We start from the raw sequence: 25,195 nt of genomic DNA, 5'->3' as shown, positions 1-25,195 counted from the left end.
TCTGTGATTTCTCGTATACTATGTCGGTTTTATGAAACTGGATCAGTAATAACAGTCTATAACGGGAGAAGGTCATGAAAAACTTCAGCCCGTAATGATCAACAAATTATGAAAGCAAAAAAAAAAAAAAAAAAACAACCATTTAAGAGTTCAACTGAATTGGTGAGAGAGCTATCATTGGATATAAGCTTGAGATCAGTGCGTAGAGAGGTAGTGAGAACTGGTCTGAACATGAAAATTTTTTTAATAACGTTCTTCCCTTTCGCTGAGGAAAATATTCGGCTTATTTGGGTATTTCAGCATGACAATGATCCCAAACATGCATCAAAACTTGCCAATTGGTTGCGGGGGTCGAAAATAGGTGTTTTGTCACGGCCGGTACAATCACCTGACTTAAACCCCATAGAAAACCTTTAATGTACCGTAGACAGAAAGATCAAGCGGGATTTGGAAACAAATTAACCAAAGAATTCAGGATGCCTGGGATAGCATACCCATGGATCAAATTGAGCGTGTAATAGATTCAATGCCTCGTAAGTGTTCAGCTGCTATCAAAAATAATAGTTAAGCTATCGACTACTACCAAAATTCAATAATTTTAAAATAAAAAAGTTGCTTTAGTTTTGACCAAAAAAATATTGGGTCATTCTAGTTTTCCACATATTATTTTTCATTCAAAATTATTTTTGTATTTTTATTTCTAGTTTTTTTAAAGTGAATAAAGTATCTCATTTAAAACTGGAAAAGTAACTACGATTTGTTTATTTTTGTAAAAGTTACACGTCATTTATTGTCTTTGCGATTTTAGTTGCTTTAGTTTTGGCCACCAGTGTATGTAGCCCTAAGATCACAAGTCAGCTAGGAAATTCTGGTGGTATTAAGTCGATTTAATTTAAAAATAATTGTTTTTATACGTAAAATTGACTAAAAACAGAGTTCGGATTTAATAAATGTCGGTTTTGAGGAGGAACTATCATTTTAACTAACAAACATTTTCTTTTGTGTTTCGATATTTCTGTACAATATTAGCACATGTTGAAGCGCATGTTTGGGGTGTTGTAACGTACAAATTGTTGTATTCCAACACAATCTGTGTAAAAAATTGATGAAATTAAATCGAGGGATTTATTTATCGAAAAAAATAAAGGAAAATGTTTTGAAGCAATCAAGTTGTTCTATGATTTTCTTTTTTCAATTATTGGAATCCATGGGAATAGATGGCATACCTGTTCACCATTTTTATATGCATACCAGAAACAGAAATGTCCTTGTTGATGCATTCGCTCTATTGGCTACAATTATGGGCCAATTGCATGGGGCAAGAGTTTAGAACAGGGTCCACCTTTTGGATGTTTATGGGATATTAATTAAAGGACAAAATAGGCTACCATTCAAACGCAAATATTTCTGACGCTGAAAGTCACTTTCTATTAAAAACACAATGAATAGAAATAAGCGTACGAAAAAAGAAAGGAAATGGTTGCAGTTGTTTCGTTCTGTATTTTCTCGAAGTAGGAATTAAAACCAATATTAAGATAACGGGACTTGTTTTTATTTCGTACTGTTTTTGTAGATGAGTCGAAACAAAAACAAAACAGAAATTTACTCTGCTGTATGACGCAATGCATTGCAGATACTGAAAGCGGATGCCCATCAAAAGTGCTCTTTATGACATTTTAAGAGGATATTTTTGTAGCATATCAATTAATTTGGAATCCATGTGAATAGCGTACGAAAAGAGAACTATAGGAAACGGTTGCAGTCGTTTCGTTCTGTATTCTCTCGAAGTACGACGCAACATTGGAAATGAAACAGTACAATACTCAATGCAAACGTTTCCGTGTATATTAACTCAATACAAAACAAGTAAAAAAAACATTAAGTTTGGCCCAGCCAAACTTTTAATACAATTCACCTTAGAGTAAAGGAAACATTAGAACCCATTGTGTCCCACAAATATCAATTTTTAGACATATTCGAGGGAAAATGTCGCAAAATCATCAAAATATTGAATATCGGGAGGTACCGCTATATGGGACAAACAAAACCGTGAACCTATACATACAATATTTCGGCAACGGAGCTAGAACCCATTAGGACACAAAAATACCAATTTTTAGACAAGTCCGCGAAGAAATGTAGCAAAAATCATCAAAATACCGAATACCTGGAGGTGCCGTTATATGGGAGCTATACTAAAACGTGGACCTATACATACAATGTTTCGCCACCGCAGCCAGAACCCATTATGACCAACAAATACCAATTTTAAGACAAATTCGTGAAAAAATGTGACAAAAACCATCAAAATACCACATATCGGGAGGTACCATTATATGGGGGCTATACCAAATCTTGGACCTATACATGCAATGTTTTGCCACCGGAGCTAGAACCCATTATGATCAACAAATACCAATTTTTAGATAAATCCATGAAAAAAATGTGACAAAAATCATCAAAATACCGAATATCTGGAGGTACCGTTATATGGGAGCTATACCAAAACGTGGACCTTTACATACAATGTTTCGCCACCGCAGCCAGAACCCATTATAACCAACAAATACCAAAATCGTGGACCTTTACATGCAATGTTTTGCCACCGGAGCTAGAACCCGTTATGACCAACAAATACCAATTTTTAGACAAATCCGTGAAAAAATGTGACAAAAATCATCAAAATACCGAATATCTGGAGGTACCGTTACATGGGAGCTATACCAAATCATACCTTTCCAAGGTGGAGGGTATAAAAATGGAAAAAAATGTTTCAGTTAAATTGATGACTTTTTATTTATTTATTATGTCTATTATAGAATGGAAAACGGTAGAAAAAAAAACAAATTTTGAATAAGCCCCAGATGCGGTATAATTCTCTATTTAAGTTATAGGGAGAAAAAGCTCGTCATGTTATGCCTTCTTTGATCAGACGCATTCAACAAAAATCTCAATGTCTTGTCATGTCGTTCAGACCCAATAGTGTGTCATACAAATTCGTTGCAGCCCCCGCTACCTTTAATGTGTATTAACAGATACTGGAGATGTAGCAGAGAACGCAAATATAGCGCAAATGCACGAAAAGTTGAATTGCCTCGTGGCTTTGTTCAAAGGCCACTATAATCTCTTTGCATTACTGTGTGAAATTTCAAGAATGAAATGCTCCGTACACAAATTGGAAAAACAGGATATATGTTCTTTCAGAATTATTTGTAAGTATTACAATTATATATGCCTATATCTTGAGGGATACGTTCAGTCTCTTCTAAGATGCTTCATCTACACCAACTTTACCGTAAATTATAGTGTATAGTGTTTTGATGATTTTAGCTACATTATTCACCAGAATTGTTTGATATTTGGTATTTGAAGTTCGTAATGGATACCACAGCCTATGGCAGAAAATTGTCTGTGCAGGTCTACGTCTTTGTATAGCCCCCATATAACGGTACCTCCCAATATTCGGTATTTTGATGATTTTAGCGTCATTATTCACCGGAATTGTTTCAAATTACGTATTTAGAGTCCGTAATAGGAACTACAGTCTATGACAGAAAATTGTCCATGCAGTCCCAGTCCCCATATATCAGTACCTCCCTATATTCGGTATTTTGACGAGTTTAGGTATAATACCCACCGAAATTGTTTGAGATGTCGTATTTGAAGTTCGTTATGAATGCTACAGCCTGTGACAGAAAATTGTCTATGCTGGTTCAGATCTATGGACAGCTCCGATATAGCGGTTCCTCCCTATATACGATATTTTGATGTTTTTAGCTACATTATTCACCGTTTATTTCAAGTTTTAAATTTGAATAAGGTAATGGCTTATGACAAACTTATTCGGTAAGAAAGTAGCATTCTTTCATTCCAAAAGTAGTGTGTGATGCTACATGCAGGGATCTTGAGGGTTGTTATTGATATATGTATAGATCGATTCAAAATTTTCATTGCAGATACTGAAAGCGGAAGCCCATCTAAAGTGCTCTTTACGACATTTTTAAGACGATATTTTTGTAGCATATCATTCAATTAATTGGGAATCCATGGGAATAGATGACATACCTGTTCACCATTTATATATGCATACCAGAAACAGAATTGTCCTTGTTTTTGCATTCGCTCCATTGGCTGCAATTATGCGTCAATTGCATGGGGTAAGAGTATAGAACACGGTCCACCTTTTGGATGCCTTTGGGATATTAATTAAAGGGCAAAATATAATACCATTCAATGCATGTATTTGCAACAAAAAAAATGCTCATAAATGTCAAGTGGAATGACGGGGAACATTCAAAATGGACTTTACCTCACAATATTCATTATTAAAGATTTTCTTTTATTCTGCAGCAACAATATGGGTAAAAACCCAACTACATAACATTAACTTGCAAGTGGATAAAAACTACATTACAGTGTAAAACAAGTTAAAAAGCAGTAAGTTCGGCCGGGCCGAACTTTGAATACCATACACCATTTGGAACGAATTTGGCAATTCTCAAAAACAATAAAATCCGTTAAAAATTCTGTTAAAATCTTAAAAATGCCGAATGTAGCTGTTATATTAGGGTTTATACAACGATATGAACCTGCGTAGATAACATTTGTTATAAGTCATTACAATATTAAGATCCCTGCATGTAGCATCACACATTATTTTTAGAATGAAAAAAATACACTTTCTTATCGATTAAGTTTTAATCACTCTTTCCGCAAAAAACGGAAGGAGCAAGAGTTTCTTTATTGAAGTGGAAATGATCAACAAAAAACGAAAATGTAAAATGAAAACAGCTAAGTATATATATATGGAATGGAAAAAACTAACAATCGAATGACAGGTTGGGGCACACAACTTTTTGAAAAGTTCTACAATAGAGTTATTAATTTTTTATTTATAATTGATATATAGTAATGCGACAAAACTTTCCTACCAATATGTGCATCGCAGATAAATGTATACGATTTGCCGATTTCCCACATTAGCAAAAAATAAAATATATATACTTCCAATATGTATAAGTTTATTAAGCGATAAAAAGAATATTCTTTTACTATTTACTATGAAAAGGAGAAAATGGGACATCTTTTGTTGGCAGAATGCAATCTTTGTCGAATTCTGCTAAACTGTCCATTTATGTTTGTAATGAAATTACATTGCTGGTCACATTTATTGTCCGATTAAAACAAAACGAATAGTTTATTGTTTGGGCCAAACACGGTTCAATTTTAGAATGGTAGATAGATAGAATTGGCATATAATTCAGTCGATAGGTAAGTTTATGAAAATTGGTTAAAATCTGGTGAAATATAGCTATAATTTCCCTATATATGTCCAAATTGACATTACGTGCCTAAAAATTGAAAAATTCAGTGATGTTTGGTTCAAGATATATGCAGCTTAGAAATGCCCATGGTACTATTAGAAGGCCTTCAGATTCCGATCTGTTTACAGAATTTTTTTTAATTTTACGCGGATTTCTGAGTCAATTGAATGACATTTGTAAGTTTTGAATCTAGAAAACATGTTTTTCAAAAATTGCGCACAAAAAATCGAGATGAAATAGCTGCAATCCTATAATTGTCACCGATATTTCTCGGTTACAAAAAATTAGTTAGAGAATCCCACTACAGATTGGGATATATCTTCGATATAGATTTTCATCTAGTATGACACATTTGTCCAATTAAGTTTTTTCATCCAACAGGTCACATACAACATAAATTTATGTAGGTCAAGTTTAGTGGAAATCGATTAAAATATAGTCTTCGTAGGTAAGTATCAACCGATTTTATATTTTCTCCGCTTTAAAACCTCAATACGCAATGAATACTTGAATTGCCAATACGAACGTTTATTTGCTTCAGGTGACTCTACAAAATATTCACAGTGGCTTTGGGTATCATAAAGTCTGCACCGCCCGACCTGTGTCTTATCTTACAGGTTTTTGTTTGGTTATTAAGCTATGCAGTGTGTCTTAAAAACGATAATTGAAAAGTAACAAAAAAAATAAATAAATAAATAACACATTTGCCATCTATTTTTTACACAAATATTCTTTTAAAAACCTCTAACTGAATCGTGCTTTGTCAATAAATTTCTTTAAAATCTTTACATCGATTGCGTTTAAATACAACAGTTTGCGGATAGGGTATTTGTCGTAAATAACATACATATTTAAAACAGTGTTCACATGAAGTTTTGAACTCTATATCGTATCTTCAGTTGTTTACCAGGGGGTAAGGCAGAGAATACCTAGGTTTCGGAGAGAACCACAAATCCTCATCAGTTCCCTTGTTTTTTGTCTGGGATATTCTTCCCAGGAATTATTTTAAAATTAACTCCTATGACAAAAAAAAATTACCCAAGTGACGAGATCGTATGCTCAATGGAAGAGGAACCAAAACATAGGTGTTCCCTGCCTTTCCCCCTGGTAAACATTACCATCGTTATCCACTATAAAAAAACGTTGGTTGTCTAAAAACAACAATAATGGGATTAAGACAGATCCTTTTGCAACAACAAAATACTATGGTATCCCGAACAAACATGCCAACACAGTTCTATCCCCAAGGTATTAGGGGTCACATTCGATAGCCTCTTTAAGTCGTCCGCGCATACCACTGCTATCTGCGACAAGATTAGAAGTAGGAACAAGGTCCTCAAGTCTCTGGCCGGCAGTACTTGGGGAGCTGATGAGGAAACCTTGTTGACCTCTTACAACGCGATAGGCCGGTCTGTGGTAAACTATGCGGCTACGGTGTGGTCCGCCAACGTCAGTGCTACGCAGTGGAAAAATGTTCAGTCCTGCCAGAATGCCGCCCTTAGAACCGCAACAGGGTGCCTTCTCATGACACCTGTCGATCACCTACATGAGGAGGCGAAGACAACAACAACACAGTTCTATCAATCCCACGGCAGCGGGTTCTACGATACCGGATTGACCCGAAACAACAAGATTCCGTGTCGGCCAGCGGCTGCCAACCCAGTATGTATATGTTTGTGTTTGTTTATTTTTCTGCATTGGGAGCAGCATATCCCGGAATGCTTGCTCCGGATTTTATTGGTCCGTACCGGGATTGAGGAAAACCCCGGACCTTGGTTCTGCTCGGTTTGTCAGAATGTTATCCACCACAGATCTGTCTCGGTGCGATGTATTGGATGCAGAGAATGGGTGCACTTCAAGAACTGTTCCGGACTAAGGCGTTAGCGAGACTACAGCGAAAGGGATTATGTTGCGACTTGCTGCAGTAACGTAGTCCCCAGCGAGTCCACTTCTTCGTGCATCCGGATTGTGCATAATTCTTGCAATTCAATTGCAACGGACTTCGAGGCAAAATGGATGAGATAGTGGAATTTATGAGTCGGAGGAATATTAAGATCGCAGCGGTGCAGGAAACCAAGCTGAGTGAAAATTGCAGCCTACAACGTTGTTATGGTTACAACGTACTAAGGAAGGATCGCACCAGAAGTGGAGGTGGGGGATTAGCGTTCCTTTTACACCATTCTGTTCAGTACAGACCTATCACGCTTGAGCTAGTCTCTAGTGACCCATACATGGAATGTATGGGAGTAGCAGTCAAGTGTGGAACTGCCGAGGTAGAGGTGCTTAATGTGTATATCCCGCCGATTAATAGCTGTAAACCGCGTTATTTGCCTGATATTAGCCCATTATTGGTAGGCAATAACCGTCTGGTACTAGTGGATTTTAATGCCCACCATGAGTTGTGGCATTCCGTCCTAGGTAATGACCAAAGGGAATCAGCGTTGGCAGAGCAGATTGACTGCTCCACATTCTGCACGGTTAACGAGGATGCCCCCACCCGAATAAGAGGAGAGTGTCACAGTTCGCCAGACTTAACCATAGTGTCACCCGGTCTGATAAATGACGTGACTTGGCAACCCGTCATTTCTCTTGGCTCAGACCATCTCCCGATAATCGTCTCCATAAGCAGGTCGCCCGATTTCATAACCTCTGAACGCCGCACTTTCCTTAACCATGGGAAAGCTCACTGGCCAGAATTCAGAGAATTCACCAACCGCCACTTCAGAGAACTGCCCAACCCTTCTGATGTTCGGGTAGCAGAAAGGATTTTCCGAAACATCATCAGAGCTTCAGCCGCTCGCTATATACCTGCTGGTCGAATACCCGAGATAAGACCAAACTTCCCAGCAGAGGCAGCGGGATTAGCAAACGAGCGTGATGATCTCCGTCGTACCAACCCTACTGATCCTAGAATCAGTGATTTGACAGTGGAAGTCAACCGGTTGGTACAGGAGCATAAGAGGAAAAAGTGGCTAGACCATCTGAAGTGCTGCAACATTGGAACCGATATGAGTAAGCTGTGGGTAACGGATAAGTCGCTCTCGAACCCTGGAAAAAAGGATGATAGGACCTCAGTCACTTTTAACGACGTAACGTAACGCTAAGTCATCCAAAGCGTTGGGCCCGGACGGAATCTCAATGGTAAGTTGAAGCAGCTGGATACGCCGGGAGTCGAGTACTTAACGAAAGTTCTCAATTTGTCGCTAGCCACTCACATAGTGCCCGAAACCTGGAAAACCGCTACTGAAGCCAGACAAGGATGCCAGAAAAGGCGAATCGAACAGGCCGATTTCGCTTTTGTCGCCAGTAGCAAAGACTCTTGAGGCTTTACTCCTCCCCAGCATTAGAGGAAGCTATACAGTTGCCAACCACCAGCACGGATTCCGTCCACAACATAGTACCACAACAGCATTACACGCCATTTCCACACATATTAGTAGAGGACTGAACCAGAACAGGCCGTGTGACAGAACAGTGTTGGTAGCCCTTGACCTATCAAAGGCATTTGATACGGTCAATCATGCCACACTGTTTGAGGACGTACAGAGAACTACCCTCCGGCCAAGTTTGAAACGTTGGATAATCAACTATATGTGTGGACGCCAGTCGTACGTGGAATTCCGGAACAAGAAGTCCAAATCACGTAGAGTGAAACAAGGAGTTCCCCAAGGTGGGGTGATATCTCCGGAACTGTTTAACCTCTACCTTTCCGGAATTCCTCGCCCTCCAGACGGCATTGAGATCGTAACGTATGCGGATGATTGTACGATCATGGCGTCGGGTCCAGTGGTCGATGACATATGCGAAAGGTGAACCCCTATCTCGCGGAGCTTGCCGCATACTTCCACGCGAGTAATATGAAAATATCCGCCAAGAAGTCAACGGCTACACTCTTTACCACATGGTCTGCGGAGATGAGAACACAGCTGAATGTTCAGGTCGAGGGGAATCTAATACCGACCACGAACTACCCCAAGATTCTTGGGGTAACGTTCGATAGCATGTTCAAGTCGTCCGTGCAAGCTACAGCTATCTGCGACAAGATGAAAAGTAGGAACAAGGTCCTCAAGGCGCTAGCCGGCAGCTCTTGGGGTGCGGACAAAGAAACCTTGTTGACCTCTTATAACGCGATAGGTCGGTCTGTGGTCAGCTATGCGGCTCCAGTGTGGTCTGCGAATACTAGTGCTACGCAGTGGAAGCATATCCAGACCTGCCAGAACGCTGCCCTGAGAACTGCGACAGGGTGCCTCCTTATGACACCAGTGGAACATCTACATGAGGAGGCGAAAGTCCTTCCCTTACGTCAGCATAATCATATGCTTTCGTTGCAGCACCTGCTTGGGTGTTACCGTGAGAGTCATCCCAACACTCTCCCCCACCCAGGCGTGTCAGGAAGGACATACATGATCTAGAGAGGGAGGTCCAGCGTTACAAGAAAGAACCTCTAGATCAAGAAGCCTATCAGGCAGGTCCTTCCCTTACGTCAGCATAATCATATGCTTTCGTTGCAGCACCTGCTTGGGTGTTACCGTGAGAGTCATCCCAACACTCTCCCCCACCCAGGCGTGTCAGGAAGGACATACATGATCTAGAGTGGGAGGTCCAGCGCTACAAGAAAGAACCTCTAGATCAAGAAGCCTATCAGGCAGGTCCTTCCCTTACGTCAGCATAATCATATGCTTTCGTTGCAGCACCTGCTTGGGTGTTACCGTGAGAGTCATCCCAACACTCTCCCCCACCCAGGCGTGTCAGGAAGGACATACATGATCTAGAGAGGGAGGTCCAGCGCTACAAGAAAGAACCTCTAGATCAAGAAGCCTATCAGGCAGGTCTGAGTGGCATTCACACACACAGTTATAAAGTGAATGCCGTCCTCGGAGTCCACCCCCCATCCATAGCAGCTGAAGAACGTCAGCTGCCTAGACAAACCAGGGTAGTTTTGGCGCAATTACGTTCAGGATGGTGTAGTCGTCTCAATTCGTATTGGGCACGAATTGATGAAGATGTGCGTGACGCCTACCCGGCGTACGATACATGCCCGCACAATACGCTACACCTTTTTAATTGCTCAGCCAAACCTACTCAATTCACTCCAGAAGACCTATGGCTACAGCCCGTTAAAGTAGCCGAATTTGTAAACCTGGAGCTGGAACCAGATTAGCAGAACGCAAACACATACATGTACTACTGCTACAACAACAACAACACAGTTCTATTTCGGAACTTATTTTCTCCGGAAGCTCATTATTTACATTTCTCTGACATACTATTGAATTCTAGAACTGTTTGCTTGATATCCAACAATAGGGATATTTGATTCCCTCGTTATAATATATTTGTTTATTAATAACAACAAATATGATACGAGTTAAAAATAAAATAAAATACGAATTGCATTCAGCTACAGCTAGGATAAATGTGACGGAATTCACACTCGCTTAGCGAAAATGTTATTGGTAATGGACATCTACTTTTAAATTTAATTAGCAATATAAAACAGAGTTTGTGGTCGAAATTAAGCTAACCAGACCTATCGAGTCGAAAAGACATTTGCTCTAACATATTTTTTGGATGTTGAAAGAGAAACGATCAATAAAAAATGTGAACATTTGGATTTTGCAAAAGTAGAAATTTGAAGAAGTCTTTAAAAAGTCGGTTTGTATTTATTTATGTTTCCATATTACCATTATTGGGAAGCAAGTACGTTGGCTATTTAGTTTGGGCGACAACTCAAAAAATGTTCGTTTTATTTCTAGAGCACTAGAGTTGAATTTTTGTTTAATTTCGCATCGCGACAAAACGTAAGTGTCGACTAAATACTTCATTTGATTGTTGTAATTTAAAAAAGGATTATATTTTTTTTTATATTTTCGGCAATAAAATTGGGCTCGACCAGACTCGGCTTATTTAAACTTTCGGCAAATTATTTTTTGTATATCTCTTTGAGCATCATATAATTTTATCCAAATGTATTGAGAGGGTGCGATTTTTTACAAGCGGTCTAAGATTACAGTGCCACAATCCAACATATATTGAGAGCTTGATCATACAGAAATTGCAACGACATTAGCGTTGATGGGGCATCTGCTATTCACACATTGGAGCAATAAAATGTATGTGTATTTTCTAAAAAGAACTTACTTGTTAAAAGCCGAAGTATCACTAACGTTACGACGATGTCCAGATGCAGCATTTTGCAGGGAAGTTTTTGGGGGCGACAGAAGTTGATCGCATACATTAGATGATTCCACACTTGTGTCCTTTGAAGATACAATATTTCTATCCACGCTTTCATCTTGCTGTGCTTTGGGCGCAATAGACTCGCTAAATGGATCTGGGAACCCGGTTGCATCAAACAAACTACTCAATTTTTCGGAAGGGATATTATTGGAGCTTGTTGCATTGACAAGTACTTCGGACGAGCTCTTCACGGTAGTCGTATTCGATAAATCTACATTTGCAGTGGTGGGGAAGTTAACTTGAAATTGTTCCGCTACTGGTTGTTGAGGTTGAGGGGATGTAATATTGGTACGTGGAGAAGGACTTGGTGGCAAACCTAATCCTAGCGGTTTCTGTATGTTGACGGCTGAAGATCCCTTAGGCCTTTGTCTTGGTGCCACGCTTGTACCAGATTCCACTATATTGACAGTTTGCGGCTTGACAGCTTTTGTAATTGTTGTCAAAGTGCGTTTAGTTTCGCTTTCAAATGGTGGAATTGGCAACTGATCAAGAGTAAAAGCTGGTACTTTCTGCAATTAAAAAAAACAATTTAAAAAAGTTATAGTATTATTTCTTGTTAAAAATTAAAGTACATACTTGCAAATTCTGGACCGGATTGTCTTTGCCAATTAGTCGAAAAGCAACATCGCAAACTTGCCAAATATTTGGTCGTTTTTCCGCATCGGTCTCTAACATGAATCGAATCAACTGATGCATGCCCCTAGAATATTTTGAATTATCTGGGATAGAAAAAGTCCCATTCTGAATGGCTAAGGTGCTCTCTCCAAAAGGTAATGTAAAAAAGCAAAGTTTATACAACAAACATCCCAGTGCCCAAATATCAGCCTTTGTTGTTATATTTTTTCCACTAAAAAGATCTACCATTTCAGGTGCTCTGTATGAGAGTGTCGTATATTTCTGAATTTCCTCTTCCACAGCAGAAACGCCATGCTGTTGGGGATTTAAAACTTTCGCCGTTGCTGATCCAAAATCGCAGAGAACAAAGTTTCCGGCATCATTTTGTAAAATATTTTCTACTTTCAAATCACGATGTATAATTGGAGTTTGACAATAATGTAGTCTAGAGACTGCTTCGGCGATATCACAGAATATAGTCAAAACTTCCTGTTCCGTAAACCCTACTTGTAAGCTAGATATAATTACACATAGTATCGTTAAGATTAAATAAAAACTTTAGACTATTTTTTACGTACCGCGCATTCATCATAGACAGCATATGATTTTTACAATACGGCATTAGTAACAGTACTTCGCAAACCCCATTTCCAGTATGTGTTATGCTGGAATCAATATATCCTATTATATTCTTGTGGCCATTTAGATTGCTCTGGAAAAAAAGAAACATCGGTCTTGTAAAAACTGGATTGGTGCTACTGTATCCGATTGCCTTACTGCGATTTGTATTTCTCTCTTAGCTACGTTAAGGTCGTGTTCATTGTTGACATACATTCGCTTAAGCGCATATTTTGTATTGCCCACATTTCCTCTTGCAAGGAACACCATGGCGAATCCTCCTAAATATGAGAAATTGATGTTAGAATAGTTCTAAAAATCGAATAATTAATAAATACTATTTGCGAACTAATATCAGTATTTTTCCAACTGATTTTAATATTTTAGATACATATTTCATTAACATTTCTAATATATTCATTACTTAGCCAATAATCATCGATGGCTTAAAAATAGTTGGTTAAAAATAGTTGAATAAAATATATTCGAAACCAATGCTACTGATCCACGTTCGGCTTTCATAAGCCATCCACACTAATATGCCTGATGAACCAACAATGGGGCGTGTACAGCGTGTGATTTTTTTTTTTTGGCTTTACATTTCCATGGAAAATTTCTGGTCATTCAACTCATTTCGAAAGAAAAATAGCAAATGAAAACTGTATTCTTGTTCTATTACCGAATCCCGTATTAAAAAAATCAGCAAATATGGTTCATATCATTGTGTTTTTTTAGATCCTTTACTCATATATAATTAAGGTAAATCCGATTCGGTAATTAAGGTAATTTCCGATTTGTAATTCGTATCATTGTGTTTTTTTAGATCCTTAACTCATATATAATTAAGGTAATTTCCGATTTGTAATTCGAATAACCGGATATATGATGACGTTAGCACTAATAATGATGAAGTTATTATTGATTCATCGATAAAAGTTAAGGTGCCCCAATCATCATATTAAAGTGCAAAATTGAACAGATATATGAGCTATGCAGAATTCTAAAGATAACGAATTATTCAATTAGAAAAATTTCAATTGGACCGAACTGTGTTTACTAATATGGGTCTCAAATTTGTCGTTGTTAAGCTTGTAACAAGGAAAATTGAGAAGACCTCTCTAGAAAATGTTATCTACGTTGTTTAATTTCAAAGGAAGTCAATAAGATTTAAAGAACTACGACTGCGCTATTCCGATTTCAATCACTTAAAAATTCGCTGGGAATATAAAAGATCTAGCAGAAATAAATTTACTGAATATTACAACTACCACGGCTCAAATTGTGGCAACGTTAAAATTTTTTGTGCTAATTGCGGTGGAAATCACCATACTGCCGAATGTAAAATACCACAGTAAAATGTGCTAACTCTAACGGAAACCATAAATCAATGTCCTGCGAGAAAATCATTTCTCGAGACTAGACAAAAATATCAACCAATCAACATGATCAAAGAGGGGGTGGAGTTGCCTTTTTGGTTAAAAAGGGAATAGTTCACTAATTATTACCCATAATAAATACGTCATTGATCGAAAACATTGGTGTCCCACTTTCTACCGAAAACGGCTTCTTAAATATATACTCAAGCTACTTTAATGGTGGGACCAAAGATCTATCAACAAGGAGACGATTATATGCTTTAAACATCCTAAAGTTAACTACCTCAAATAGAAACTTCATTCTTGGGGTTGTTCCAGGAATAATTCTTGGGGAAATATTTTATATGAAAAATACCAACAGAACAATTTCCTAATTCTGTTTTCTCAAGATTGCTGGTATATTCCAGCCGACACTAGGAGACAACCTTCGAACTTAGACCTAATTAACTAAAACAATAAATGATCTCGGATCCGATCACATACCTCTTTTTTTTTAATCGAACGTTCCCACGCCTCACATTCCCACCCCTGTCGACCGAGGGGGCGACCTCCCTTTACGAAGGGATCGCGTACACGTCATGATCCGCATCATAATGGGAATTTAGTAGGAAATTGAAAGCCAGCTACAGAATCTAATTCATCAGCTAGTTTGTTAAATAATAAAACATGTATTTTAATTGTTTAAAAATAAAATTATTCTAGATTTAATAATTTCTAAACTCATACCAAATCTGCAATACAGTACACAGAATTAAAGTCGACACACATTTTACTAATTCGTGCGGTGAAAATCAGTATATAATAATTGGTAGTATCTACTAGATCTAAACGAAACATTAATTCTAATAGATGAGATTAGGAAATCTGAAGGTATATTACCATTTAATATTTTTAGTGCAAACATGGAGTTCAATATAATACGTCTGCTTTTAAGTGTAGGCAATCTAATTAATTTTAGCCTGCTAGCATAAGAAGGCAAAACAAAATCACTATTCCAATGTAAACCTCGTAAGGCAAATAGCAGAAATTGTTTTTGCACGGATTCTATTTTATCTGAATATATTGCATATTGAGGAACCCATACAACATAACCGTATTCTAATATAGGTCTAACAAGAGACGTAAATAACTGTTTTGTTACCTAAAACACCATTTGCTTTATTTACTATTGATATTACATGGCTATTAAAATTTAATTTTGGATCCATCAAGAGGCCTAGATCGACAAATGAATCTTCAGTTGATAATGAATGACTGTCAATATTATATTGCAATATTAGAGAAGAAGATCTGGAGAAGCACATATGCTTACATTTGCATAAATTTAACTCCATACAATTTAACCTGCACCATTGAAAAAGGCTATCTAAATCGTTTTGAAGTTAACTAGCTTGTTTATCACAATTATGGGAAATGAATAAATTAACATCATCTGCGTACATTAACAATTTCGAGTAATTTATGGAATTAGGTAAATCGATGATAAATAAAAGAAAAAGGACCGGTCCAAGGTGACTTCCTTGCGGAACACCCATGGAACGTTAATCGTTTTGGATTGATACACTTCAAACAAAACTAGTTGTGATCTATCTTGTAAGTAAGATGATATCCATTTGACTAAGTTTGTGTTGAAACCCATACAATTTAATTTATATCAAAAGCTTTACTGAAATCAGTATCAGTTTGTTTACGCTAAACAAAACCTTTTATTACTGTTGACGTAAATTGTATAAGATTTGTTGTAGTTGAAAGACCACTACGAAAACCATGATGATATGGACCCAATATAGATTGAATTTTCAGTGAAATTACGGCAGTGATTAATTTTTCGAACAATTTTGGAATTACACTTAATTTTGCAATTCCTCTATAATTTGAAACCTCAATAAGACTACCAGACTTATGTAAAGGTATAATATAAGATTTTTTCCAGAAAGTAGGAAAGTGATCAAATTTAAGTGAACAATTAAACAATATAGTTAGAGGAAGTGCTAATGTTTCTGAACAATATTTAAGAATTATATTAGGTATGCCATCCGGCCCTGGACATTTAATCGATTTCAAACTACGCAGACTATTGGACACCTCCTGACGTTGTAGAAAAGGCATACAAATTTGATCAGCCTGTGATAACTTATAAGGATACGAATCTTTAATTTGGCAAGATGTACTGGAATAAGTTGTGACAAAAAAATCTGTGACAAATTCTTTATTGTTATATTACAATACTGAGGGCTTTGAGGAAACTTTTCGTTTTAGATTTACAAAATCATAAAAAGATTGTTATATGAGAAATTAGATCAATTCCGGAAACAAATTATACATTTTTCTACAACTACAGAAAAGCTAATTGGAATCGGTATCGAAGGTACTTAAACAATAATTTGCCGTCAGATTATAGTAATAGATCCATGCTCGAGATCAACGAAACCGACCACCGTGTTTTCAGAAATTGTTAAACCGGCTGTTGAATACGGCGTTCCCAAAAGAAAACTTACTACACCTATAAACACTATACCAAACCATATAAAAACACTAATCCAACATAGAAATATTTATTCCAGGAATTTTAAATCGGCTAAACGAAGAAATTGTTGGTTCACAGAAACAAGTCTTGGAACACAATGTTATCTTCATTAGACAGATCATCCAAACCGTTTTTAAAGAAAAAGAACAAACAAATTCCGACGATAGTAAAAAATGATATAGCTTATTATACGTCAATGAAAAGTGCAGAACATTTTTAACAAAACCACTTAACGAGCGGTCAATTGAGTAATGCTATAGCTTGCGAAGAGGTAAATAAAATAGCTTTAGAAGTTAAACAAAATAGTTCCGAAACAGCTGAACAATTTTTAATATACTCTGAAAAAGTACGTGAACTACTAAAGCAATTGAAAGAAGGTAAATCTCCGGGAATGGATGAAATAAAATCATAAAAATGATACAAAGGTTCTTATCTGATAGATAATTTTATGACTTGATAGCGCCATTTGCTTCTGTCAGAAAATCGATCACTGCTGGTTGTCCTCAAGGATCCTGTCTCTTGCCTATCTTGTATAACATTTACACATCAGACATCCCAATTATACCAGAATGCATCGGTTCATTTTTCGCGGACGACACTGCAATACTATGTTCTGGAACTTCATCCTACAATATTATTGCAAGCCTAGAGAAAGCACTATCAGAGCAAAATAAATATTTTTTCAAATGGAAGATCCTACTTAATACAGATAAAACTGAAGCTATCTATTTCCCGAGAAAGCGTTGCTGACGTCTCGTTCCACATAGGCCAATCCTGTTTAATAATCAGAACATAAACTGGAAAACCAACGTCAAGTACTTGGGTATCATACTTGACACTAGAATAAATTTCAAGAACCACTTTCCGTACATTGTGGACAAAATTAATAAGCAAATCCAACTTATGTTTCCATATATAAATAGAAAGTCGGAACTAAGTTTTGAAAATTAGAAACTAATATTCAAAGGAATTTCCCAACCTTTTACGTAGTACCAGTTTGGTCATCATCAGCAAAATGTCATGTAAAAAGCTACAAATATGCCAAAATAAAATATTTCAAATGGTAAATAAATTGTCATGGCACTACTCTACACTACGACTTCATGATATCCCTGGGACTGATTTAGCACAGCTCAAAATTATTAGGCTGACAGAAAATTTCAAAGGAAAATGCCAAACATCTCAGTATCAGCATAATTATTATCGTCTTAACAACATCAAAAAAAAAAGTTTTTTTTTTTGTGTATTAATCCTGTATCTCTATATTAAAAATCTTCTTAATGTTAATATAAATTACGTAGTTATAAAAGCGAAAAGAAGTTAAATAAACTCTAAACTCTTGTTGTTGCAGTAATAATAAAAATATAAAAAAAAACGTATACATATATAAATATTATACGCAATAAAGAATATGAATATGAAAAAAAGTTAATTTTATAAATAATGTCGACTATATCGCTAGATGCATACTAATTTTCCTCTTGCAACAAAGAGAAAAAAATACTGCTTTGCTTCGAATTCGAAACATTTAAATTATAATTTGAGAATTCTATTTGTAATTCGAATCATTCCAATTATAATTTGAATCATTTAAATTGCAATTCGAAAATGCCAATTCGAATTATTTCAGTTGAAATTCGAGAACTTCAATAGTAATTTGAACTATTTTTTGTAATTCGTATTATTGCAATTGCATTCGAATTATTCCATTTGTAATTCGAATTGTTCCAATGTAATTTGAAATGTTCCATTTGAAATTCGAATTATATAATTTGAAAATCGTATTATTCCATTTGAAATTCGAAATATTAACAACAAATATACAAATTATATTAGGGTGGATATTCCATTAAAAATTATTTTCTTATATTCATAAAAATGGAATGAAGAGCTATGTAAAAAACGTATATTTTTTGCCCTTAGCTTTTTGAAATTAAAATAACTGCAATATTATGAAATATGATATACGATAAAACAAAATGCTAGCCCTATGCTCCACCTATATTTCAAGTAATTTTTTCATAAATTTTCAGTGAAACAATCAGAATATCAAATGGAATATTTCGAATTACAAATTTAATTATTCGAATTACAAATGGAATAATTCGAACTACAAATGTAATCATTCGAATTACAATGGGAATAATTTGAATATCAAATGGAAAAATTCGAAACACAGGTGCTATAAACCGGGATCATTACTTTAATAAAAGACACCACGTCTTTCCATTTTGAGTGGTTGTAAGACACTAATTTATTTTATAAAGATATTTCGTAAGACCTACTTATGGTAATATGACTTACCCTAACTTAACATTAAGTTTAAAAGAGAGGGAGGTAAATCGGACGAATATATACCAAATCTAAACCGATCTCGACAAAATTTAGCAAAGGTATTTCTGAACTGTATTTGATGTACATCGTTGTTGCAGAGTGCTTATTACGGCTGCGGAGGACAAAAATAACAAATCGGATGAATAATATATATGGAAGCTATAGCCATATCTGAACCGATTTCGATCAAATTTTGGCACACTTATTTTTAGGCCTAGTTTGTCGTAAAAAGCAAATCGGACGAAGATACATATGAGAGCTATATTCTTATGTCAAACAAATGATTTGTGCAATATTTCATCTGGATCAGGTAATAAATGAGTAGTGGTGTGCCACAGGGATCTGTTCTTGGCCCTCTATTGTTCGTTATGTATGTTAATGATTCGCTGAGTTGTGTCAATGGTAGGAATTGTATATCGTTTGCATTTGCTGATGACATTCAAATTTTGTTTAAAGGAGAATATGTGTTTATGGATGTGTTGCAGTCGTCATTTTGATTTTAATATTAATATGTTGGTAACTTGGTTGTCCTGTAACGGTCTCTCAATAAATACTCAAAAATCTAAAGTTATGTTTTTTGGGAACTTGCAAGAGGATTCAATTAAAGTTTCCATTTATAGGACGCCTATAAATGTTGTAAGCTCGATGAAATGTCTTGGTTTGTTTCTTGATTCTGGTTTGGTGTTTGATGTGCATGTGAATTCTTTAGTGTCCAAAGTTAACTTTATTTTAAAGAAGTTGTACTGCTTGGATATAGTTTTGCCTAAGAAGATTAGAATTCAGTTAGTACACGCATTAATAATGTCACACTTTTTATATTGTATGTTTTTGTGTCAAACCTCGTGATCATATATCTCCTTCTGTGAAGGAGTTTCTCGGTTGTTCGTTTGAGTGTTTTGTGAATTTAAGGTCAATGTTGTTCTTCTACAAACATTTTAAATTGATGACATCTTCTACTCTTTTGGATCTTTTTAAGTTTTCGAGATCTGTAAGGAACCTGCAAATTGTTACATCACGCTTGACTCCTCTTTTGGAAAAATCCTTCTATGTAAGAATTGCTCGCATTTTCAACAATCTGCCACCTAATCTTAAGACATTTAATTCTTCCCTAAAATGTTATAAGCGTAAATTATATGCTCATTTCAATACTGTTTAAAATATATGGTTTTCTTGTGTAAATTTGTTTTTTTTTTTCCTTGCATAGTTGATTTATCTAATTCTTCAATGAATTTTGATTTTTGCTCATCTTTTTTTTGTTAATGTTTTTAATGTTAATTTTTTAATATGATTTTTAAGATTAAGGATGTTATGAATAGTTTAGAGTAGTCATGTATAGGAGTTCTTGGAACCATCAATCAATTGTTAATTTTGTTCATTTTTTGTTAATTTGTTTTAGTGTTTAATTTTAAGTAAGTCTTTTAGGATTAAGGATATTATAATTAATTTAGACTAGTCATGTATAGAAGTTTTTTGAACCGTCCATGGCCCTGTCGGCTAGGTTTCTGTACAAATTGAAAATAAATAAATAAATAAAATGCGACCTGTACTTTGTTTACAAAAGTATATAGACAGACGGAGGGACATGCATAAATCGACTCAGAATGTGATTCTATGTAGAACATATCTTGCTTCCTTTTGACTGTTTCAAACAAATGCACAAAATCATAATACCCTACACCAGGGTGAGATAAAAAACTACAACCAACTTCAGACTGCTGTCATTTCTAAGCTACTCGTTCGACAGCTGTAAAAATTATTCCAGTGACAGCTCATTATATTGTTTACGAGCGTACCAAAACATTTTGATGAGAATTTTCAGAAAAAAAGGTTATTCGTGATGAAATTCAAGCGTGATAGTGTGATTTCTTTATATTTGGCTGGAAAATCACAAGTGGCTATCGTTAGAGCACTCCAGCATTTAAATGTGAATAAATCTTTCGTGTCTCGTACCATCGCTCGTGACCATGATACTGGTAGCGTAGACCGACATCAAGGAAGTGGACGGAAGAAAACAGTAACATCCGCAGAAATGGTTCGAAAAGTAAAGAAGCGACTTGATCGAAACCCCCGTCGCAGTAGCCGAAAAATGGCTCGTGAGCTGAACATATCGCAATATTCCATTCGGCAAATATTGAAAAATGAGCTCGGGATAAGCCATTGAAATTCCAAAAACTGCAAGAACCTACACCGCAAAAGAAAGAAAATAAACTCAATAGAGCTAAAGAGTTGCTTCGCTTGGCCGAAGGTTGTGAACTGCGAAATTTGGTTTTCTCCGATGAGAAAACATTCGTTGTTCAGCAGTTTTTTAAACAAACAAAACGATCGTGTTTACTTGCCAAAGAGGTCAGCTGAAAATGTGCACCTTTGGTCTGCCACCAAAACTTAAGCGCCGGCCATTGTCATGGTGTGGGTCGCCATAACAGCCGATGGTCGCTCTCCGCTCGTATTAATCGACCGTGGCATCAGAATAAACGCCGAATGTTACCGCGAAAATATTCTGGAGGGTGTATTAAAGCCTTGGGCACACAAACATTTTGGCCACAGACCTTGGACATTCCAACAAGACTCAGCACGCGCCACCCAGGAATGGTTACAAAATGAGGTTCCTTTCTTCATTTCCATCGCACAATGGTCACCAAAGTCTCCGGATACCAATCCGTTGGACTATTTTGTCTGGAGTATTTTGGAAAGCAAGCTTGGCACTAAAAATACCAAAGTGTCGATCACCTCAAGCAAGCGCTTCTCCGGGTATTGCCCAAAATAACGCAGAGCAACATTCGGGCAGCGTGTGCCGGTTTCATTGGCCGTTTGAAGGCCATAATTCGTGGCAAAGGTGACCAATTCAAACGAATCTCAACTTACTCTAAAATTTTATGCTATTTCCAACATTTTTTGCCTTCATTCAATAAAGATTAAAAAAATAAAAATTAATACGTTTGACTTTGCTGCAGCTTTTTTATCCCACTCTGTATAATACGACACGAAACAAAACCGATGTTCAGATTATAGGACGTGTTTTTGTTTCGTAATCCTGCGAGCGGAAAATATCACTTTACTTTTTTACCTAATGGAAGTGACGCAAAAGTGTCGGCACACGCAACAAAAAATTATGATTGTAGTAATTAAAAAAATTATTTCTGTAATGAACCAACGATCTTGATTTATCTTCCTGCACAGACAATTTTCTGTCTTAGGGTGTAGTATCCAATTCGAACTTCAAATACCAAATTTGAAACAATTCCGGTGAATAATGTCGCTAAATTCATTAAAATACCGAATATCGGGAGGTACCGTCATATGGAGGCGTGGACTTGCACAGACAATTTTCTGTCTTAGGATGTAGTATCCATTTCGAACTTTAAATACCAAATTTGAAACAATTCCGGTGAATAATGTCGCTAAAATCATTACAAATGGAGGCTATATGAAGACGTGGACATGGACTTGCACAGACAATTTTCTGTCTTAGGGTGTAGTATCCATTTCGAACTTTAAATACCAAATTTGAAACAATTCCGGTGAATAATGTCGCTAAAATCATTAAATTAAACAGACAGACGGACATGGCTAGATCGTTTTAGAATTTTACGCTGATCAAGAATATATATACTTTGTTGGGTCTGACATGAGTATTTCGAGGAGTTACAAACGGAATGACAAAGTTAATATACCCTCCATAGTATGGTGGAGGGTATAAAAATCATTTTGATTATCAAGCTATACAATACAATTCCTCCACAACACAGCCACACCTCAAACAATTTCGGTGGGTATTGTACCTAAAATCGTCAAAATACCGAATATAGGGATGTACTGATATATGAGGCCTATACGAAGACCTGAACCAGCATAGACAATTTTCTGTCTTAGGGTATAGTATCCAATTCGAACTTCAAATACCAAATTTGAAACAATTCCGGTGAATAATGTCGCTAAAATCATCAAAATACCGAATATAGGCGGATACCGTTATATGGGGGCTATACGAAGACGTGGACCTGCACAGACAATTTTCTGTCTTAGGGTGAAGTATCCAATTCGAACTTCAAATACCAAATTTGAAACAATTCCGGTCAATAATGTCGATAAATTCATTAAAATACCGAATATCGGGAGGTACCGTTATATGGAGGCTATATGAAGACGTGGACTTGCACAGACTATTTTCTGTCTTAGGATGTAGTATCCATTTTGAACTTTAAATACCAAATTTGAAACAATTTCGGTGAATAATGTCGCTAAAATCATTAAAATACCGAATATCGGGAGGTACCGTTATATGGGGGCTATATGAAAACGTGGACCTAATACCCAATTACGAACTTAACCTACCAACTGGTAAAATAAACATGTGTGCAAAATTTTAGCCATCTATCTCAATTCATCCGAAAGATAGCGTGATTACAACAGACATATAGACAGACGGACATCGCTAAATCGTTTTAGAATTTTACGCTGATCAAGAATATATATACTTTGTTGGGTCTGACATGAGTATTTCGAGGAGTTACAAACGGAATGACAAAGTTAATATACCATCCATAGAATGATGGAGGGTATAAAAATCATTTTGATTATCAAGCTATACAATACAATTCCTCCACAACAATTCGGGTTTAGAAAGGAACAAAGCACATCCCAACCTTTAAATAAAATTCGAGACATGCGGAAGCAGTTAGTGATGCCATCAACCGGTGTACTGTGAATGCCTTTCTCGAAGTCCACCCACCATCCACTGCATTGCAGGTCGAGAGTAATATAAAACCGACCACGAGCTACCCCAAGATCCTAGGGGTCACATTCCACAGCATGCTTAAGTCGCCCGCGACAGCAGCAATCTGCGACAAGATGAAAAGTATGAACAAGGTCCTTAAGGCGCTAGCTGGCAGCACTTGGGGTACGGACAAGGAGACCTTGTCGATCTCTTACATAGGTCGGTCTGTGATCAGCTATGCGGCCCCAATGTGGTCTGCGAATATAAGTGCTACGCCCGTTAAGGTAGTCGAATTGTAAAACCTAAAGCTTGAACCAGATTAGCAGAATACAAACATCCACATTTACTACTGCTACAATAACAGCAACAACGTCTGGTCGACGTGTGATACAGGTCCGCACAATACGCTGCACTTTCTCAATTCCCCGGTCTAACCTACCTCACACACTCCGAAATACCTCTGGTTACAGCCGATCAAGGCAGCTGAATTTTTGAATCTCCTTCGTGAGAGAGCGTTGTTCAAAACTTATATTCAAAGAAATTTTCCAACTATTTATATTTTATGGAGTATCAGTTTGGCTAACATCAGCAAAATGTCATGTAATAAGGCTAAAAAGGCTTGTCGTGGGATTGAGTTAGTACAGCTCAAAGTTATTAGGCAGACAGAAAATTTCAAAGGAATATGCCAATCATCCCAGTATCAACATATAAATGATTTTATATCGTCATCATTAAAAAAAACCTATTAGGGCCGCTGCTGTCTCTAACACGGCAGGCACGACGTACTTATTTTAGAGTTTGAAGATGTTTTAAGATTTGAAAAATGTTCATCAAAGTTTTGTGATTATTCTAGCAACTAGCTGGTCGCCTATGTCATTCGATCAAGCAACGTTCTTTTGGTAAAAAATGAACTGAACTGCCTTTTTTAAACACAGGGTTAGGGTAACTTACCCAGTCATCAGCCAGTAAAGCTCTGCATATACAGCTGTAATTCTGATACTTAAACCACAAAATTTTAAAGTCTGTGACTTAAGTGTCACAGACAAAATTGGTAACACACACTATTCGCAAAAAAATCTTCTAAAATTTTCTTACAATATTGAATGTAGGTTTAAAGGCAATTTATTCACATTCCAGCTTTCTAAAACTGCAAATCTAGGACATCTGATGATTAATATGTTATTTGAAAATGGACAGAACTCTGATTGCAACTTTACCACTTGGAGTTATTGCTACAATCTGGTCATACATTCATTCGCCAAACAAGCCCTACATAATCAGCTGTAATTGTGATATCTACAGAACAAAAGCATAATACCTGGGTCTTAAGTGCCCCATACAACATTACTAACACACATATAAATGTGTGTGATGATATGAAAATACGTATCATTTAATTGTCCAGAATTTATGGGTGTCTTTTGGAGTGACACGCTAAAATGACTTG

At 36.5% G+C, this 25,195-nt stretch overlaps 1 protein-coding gene across 6 annotated transcripts in view; it reads right to left on the bottom strand.

Moving 5' to 3' along the window:
* LOC131802036 (AP2-associated protein kinase 1-like) overlaps positions 1–25,195 on the bottom strand; it is a 49,538-nt gene that overhangs the window by 23,819 nt on the left and 524 nt on the right. For all 6 annotated transcript variants that reach the window (XM_059121371.1, XM_059121372.1, XM_059121373.1 and 3 more), the window contains exons 2-5: positions 12,957–13,078; positions 12,758–12,891; positions 12,141–12,693; positions 11,466–12,073 (exon numbers count right to left, since the gene is read on the bottom strand). In XM_059121371.1, the coding sequence (XP_058977354.1) occupies positions 11,466–12,073; positions 12,141–12,693; positions 12,758–12,891; positions 12,957–13,078 (1,417 nt within the window). The remainder of the gene's footprint in view (positions 1–11,465; positions 12,074–12,140; positions 12,694–12,757; positions 12,892–12,956; positions 13,079–25,195) is intronic.

The sequence above is a fragment of the Musca domestica genome, unplaced genomic scaffold, assembly GCF_030504385.1.
Source record: "Musca domestica strain aabys unplaced genomic scaffold, Musca_domestica.polishedcontigs.V.1.1 19, whole genome shotgun sequence".
NCBI lineage: Eukaryota > Metazoa > Arthropoda > Insecta > Diptera > Muscidae > Musca > Musca domestica.
The sequence above is the reverse complement of the archived record's forward strand: the minus strand, read 5'-3'. Positions and strand labels throughout refer to the sequence as shown.